Source organism: Cotesia glomerata, unplaced genomic scaffold, assembly GCF_020080835.1.
Source record: "Cotesia glomerata isolate CgM1 unplaced genomic scaffold, MPM_Cglom_v2.3 scaffold_62, whole genome shotgun sequence".
Lineage (NCBI taxonomy): Eukaryota > Metazoa > Arthropoda > Insecta > Hymenoptera > Braconidae > Cotesia > Cotesia glomerata.
This window is the reverse complement of record NW_025404259.1, coordinates 1-4,551: the sequence shown is the minus strand read 5'-3', so window position 1 is coordinate 4,551 and position 4,551 is coordinate 1. Positions and strand designations below refer to the sequence as shown.

Below are 4,551 nucleotides of genomic sequence, written 5' to 3'. Positions count from 1 at the left end.
AAAATTTCAAAAATTATCATATTGTACCAAAAAAAGGTTGATTTACATAAAATATGTTAAATCACCAAGTCACTAGAATTATTCTTATATTAAAATTATCATCTAATATTATTATTAAGATTATCCATAATTATTATGAAATGAATACTTATAATTACTATTAATATTTATCAATATGAATATTTGAAGTTATAACACAAAATTAATTTTTTAATATCTTTACTTAAATAATAATTTTAAATTATTAGTTATGATAATTTTAAATTAAGTCACTAAAATTATTCTTATATTAAAATTATCATCTAATATTATCATTAAGATTATCCATAATTATTATTAAATGAATGCTTATAATTACTATTAATATTTATCAAAATGATTATTTAAAGTTATAATAAAAATTATTTTGTTATTTTCATAACACTAATTATTTTTTTTTTAATATCTTTACTTAAATAATAATTTTAAATTGTATTTTCTTGACTGGGGGCTCCGCCCCAACCCCGCCGGGGCTTCGCCCCTGGACCCCTTCCATGATTGCCTACGATGCTATTGCATTAAAAGATTCGCGAACTTTCGGCTTGGCAGGAGAAAAAATAGTATGTTTGACACGGGACGAAAGTACTACATCCTCACCCGCGTGTTTGCCACCCTCGCCTTCGGCTCGGGTGGCAATCACACACGCGGGACAGAATGTAGTACTTTCGTCCCTTGTGGCACAATATACTATTATATTTCATTAAATCGAATTTTAAATGGTTATCAACGTTATTTTTGTCGATTATTAGAAGATGATGCGGCTTAAGTAGTAGTTTGTTACTTAAAACACTCGTAAGATTAACTTTGGGCCGTAAATTCTCAACAAATTCGATGAAATTGAAGTCAACATTGTGATCGGGATTAATCCGACTTAATCTGATGATAGCTTCTTTCGTTATTACGTTCCTCTTTGGACGACAAGCTTCTTCGGAAATATTTTCTGAAGTTCTTGGCAGAACAGTTCTTTGAATTTGTTGTCTTCGTTTCATCATTGTTTCTCGAAGTGTAACGGCAGCTTCAAGTAAAAGTTGCCGTTGTTTCACACTCCCACGTCTTCCAATAATCTAAAATCAAAAGAAAATAATTAGGGTTTATTTTTCAATCCAGGAACGCTTTGTTTTTTTGACAAAAAAAATGAAAAATATACTTACAATGGGGGGATGATTATGCTTAGCAACAAAATCATCGACCACTAAATGTTTTTTATGAGGAGACGTACTCAGGATTAAGCGAGACTTGCAATTATTTCTGTAAATATAAAATTTTAAAAAATTTAAAACGCTTTGCAGTTAACAAAAAGTATAGAAATTAATATGATTTCCATGGAAAAAAAATAAACGTGAACATTAACCCTGATTAAGAAATCTAATTAAAAACAATTTAAAAACATCTCATTTGAGCTTTATATAGATATACATTTAACATGAAATTAGTCCAAATTTGGAAAATTAAAAAAAATATCATTAATTCCATACTTACGGCATGTCTTCGTCATGTTTCGCACGGGTTGAGCACTTATAGTGGATTCGGTCGTAAATCAGCTCAGGGTTGAAATCAACATAGTCACGTTTTTTGTAAACTTTAACTAATGATTCACTAACAAAAACATTAAATTTATTTTTTTTTTCCTCTTCATAATTATGAAGTCATCTTTCCAAATTGTTATATGAATCAAAGCTGTTTGGAATACCCTTGAATTTATTTGCCATATTTTTCTTTCTGATATTTCTCCAAATAATATGCAAATACGTAAAAAAAAGAAACGGATAGGTGATATCAAAACAAAAAACAATAGGTTAGATTGTTAATATGAAGTTAGTATCAAATAGAACTAATGGCGCGTAAATGAATAATTGGCGGCAAGATTGTTATTTTTAATTTGAAAATTATGAAACAACTGTAACAGGGAAAATCGAACTTCCCGGGGTCATTATCGACCCCGATAATTGACGCACGGTAGGTAAGGGTTTTCCCTTACTTTTCGATTTTTGACAAGAGTTTCGACTTGTCACCGGGCGTGCTAATCAAGATTCCCCACTACTGTTCCCGGAAAATGAAGCGGGGCGTAATAATAGGAAAGTTCGAGAGCCTGAGCTGAGGGTTATAAAAGAGCGAGCACGAAAAACATCGAGGCTTTTTCCCTTCTGGAAGCCAGTGGCCTTTTGCCTTTTGTGAATCAGTGACCTTGTTGAGATTAGATAAGTCAAGAGAGTGCAGTTTTGAACGCCGACGATAGAAAGCAACTACTGAGGAGTTTATTACGGTATTTGGAATTGGACAAGCCCTGACCGGAAGCTAACATAGTGGTTTGAGACGACAAGACGTCAAGCGGCGGAGCCAGCCAAGTTGGACCGGAGTATCAGTCGTCGTTGGATAAAACAATAATTGAGTCTCTAGGTATTTTCGATTAATTTAGGCCAAAATTGATTATTAATTTAATTAAGAGGCTGAAATAATTTAAATTAATTTCTCGAGCGGTCATTTTTATATTAGCAAGTTTTGTACTTTAGAGATTCATGCGCCAAGGTCATTTAGCTAGTTTTGTTATTGGATATTTATTTTAAAAAGAATGAGATTAATAGTTTATTTGTGAATTTACTGTAGATAATTTAATCAGTAATTTATTATAGGCCTGCTGGCTATAATAAATTAATTTAGTTAATAATTTTCGGGATATAAAGAAAAGTAAATTTGAATAAGAAATGAAAATGCGTAATTAAGTCAGTGAAGGTCATTCTAGAATGTATGTAGTTAAGAGTTGTATTGAGACGCTTAGGATTCGAATAGTTGATGTTTAGAATTTTGTCTAGGAAGATTAAATTTAGTAAATCCTGTAATGAGTTCAGTAGAATTTATTAATTGAAAATATTAGTAGAAAATTTAGTAAGTGAACTAGTACAGAAATTTAGTGATTATGTAATGTAGTAAGATTTATTTGCAGTAAACAAGTGTTGACGTAAAATTTAGTAGATTACGATAGTATTGTAAAGTTTTGGAAAATTAAATTTAGGCCGGTGGATAAATGTAATTGAATTGTTTAAGTTAGAAAAGTGCTAAATCAATTATTAAATAATTGATTGAATTAAGGATAATTTATTAGATAAATTCGATAAGAAAATTTGGTGAATTTGGTAAATTTAGTTAATCTGGAGATTAAATTTATTTAAGGAAAATTGGTTAAAATTTTATTTAAGAAAATTTGAGAAATGAAGTTAACGTCCGGTGGATGATTTTATATGGAATTGAATAAGATTATATGGTATTCCGTCAGGTAGACGAGGTTGTTTATGTGAAATTAGTTCAGATAATTGAATAATCAAGAAGTTTTATTGGGTAAAACATGTTGTTTGTTATTCCGTCAGTTGGACGAGGGTTTAAGAAATTAAGAATCTAGATGCGTAATGGTCTATGATTAAATTTAGAAATTAGGAATCTAGATGCGTAATGGTCTATGATTGAATTAGGAAATTAAGGATAGATGCGTAATGGTCTATGTAGAGTTAAGAAATTAAGAAGATAGATGCGTAATGATCTATAGTTGAAAGAATTTAAGGATATTTAGTTATAAGTTTTGGCAAGTGTCTGCGTAGGTGAGAGGTCCTCACAATTAAGTAATTGATAGGTTAATTTTAAGGGTAATATTATTAAGGAATTTTGTTAAAATAAAATTGTTTATATTGAATAAATAATTAAATTGTTAATAATTGTTTCTCAGTATTAATTTTTCAGCCTTTCTCAACTTCTCACGACCCGATCTTTCCTTCTCATGCTCCCCGGTTTCTGGGACACCGAGTATAAAATCCCAGTGGCGCCCTTTTCAAAGAGGAAAGGGGTGACCAATTGGACAGGGCTAACCACCCCGTTACACAACAACACACTGGAGTGGAGAATAATAGAAGATTCAATGATGAATGAAATCGAAAATAAAGTAAGATTTAAGACAATTCCAGCTTTTTATCAGTTACTTAAGCTATCTTTCATTAAGACAAAAAATAAATCTTATATAATTAAACATAACTGTCGAAAGATATTCATAATCCTTATGGCTGTAAATATATTATTTCATATAAAGTAAATCGATTGGATATGAAAAAGGATCTGTCAAAATTATTTGAAAAAAACTTTTTTTATTTTTCTTTCGTTCACGATATCTTTCGAAGGAATGAACCGATTTTGACCATATTGGTCGCAATCGCCGTGGTTTTTTGAGCTTTAAAGTTGATTACTTTTTTAAGTTGATCGATTAACTCGTTTGAAAATTATTTCAAAAAAACTACTCATCAAAAAATTTTTTTTTTTTCTTATTTTTTTGAGATTTCTCAAAATCTATCCATCCGAATCGGTTAAAATTCTCAGGAAATCTAAGTTCAGCGAAACTCTTTCAAACACCGCCAACTACGATTAAATCAGTCTAGCCGTTCAAAAGTTATAAGCGAGTTACACACACACACACACACACACACACACACACACACACACACACACACACACACACACACACACACACACACA

General features: G+C 30.8%; 1 protein-coding gene across 1 annotated transcript; it reads right to left on the bottom strand.

Moving 5' to 3' along the window:
- Nucleotides 1–523: 523 nt before the first annotated feature.
- LOC123274717 lies at nucleotides 524–2,569 on the bottom strand. The gene is made up of 3 exons (XM_044742453.1): nucleotides 1,519–2,569; nucleotides 1,191–1,287; nucleotides 524–1,103 (listed from the first exon to the last, which is right to left on the bottom strand). The coding sequence occupies exons 1-3, from the start codon at nucleotides 1,521–1,523 to the stop codon at nucleotides 633–635; spliced, it is 573 nt and encodes a 190-aa protein (XP_044598388.1). The 5' UTR covers nucleotides 1,524–2,569; the 3' UTR covers nucleotides 524–632.
- Between the last annotated feature and the right edge of the window lie 1,982 nt (nucleotides 2,570–4,551).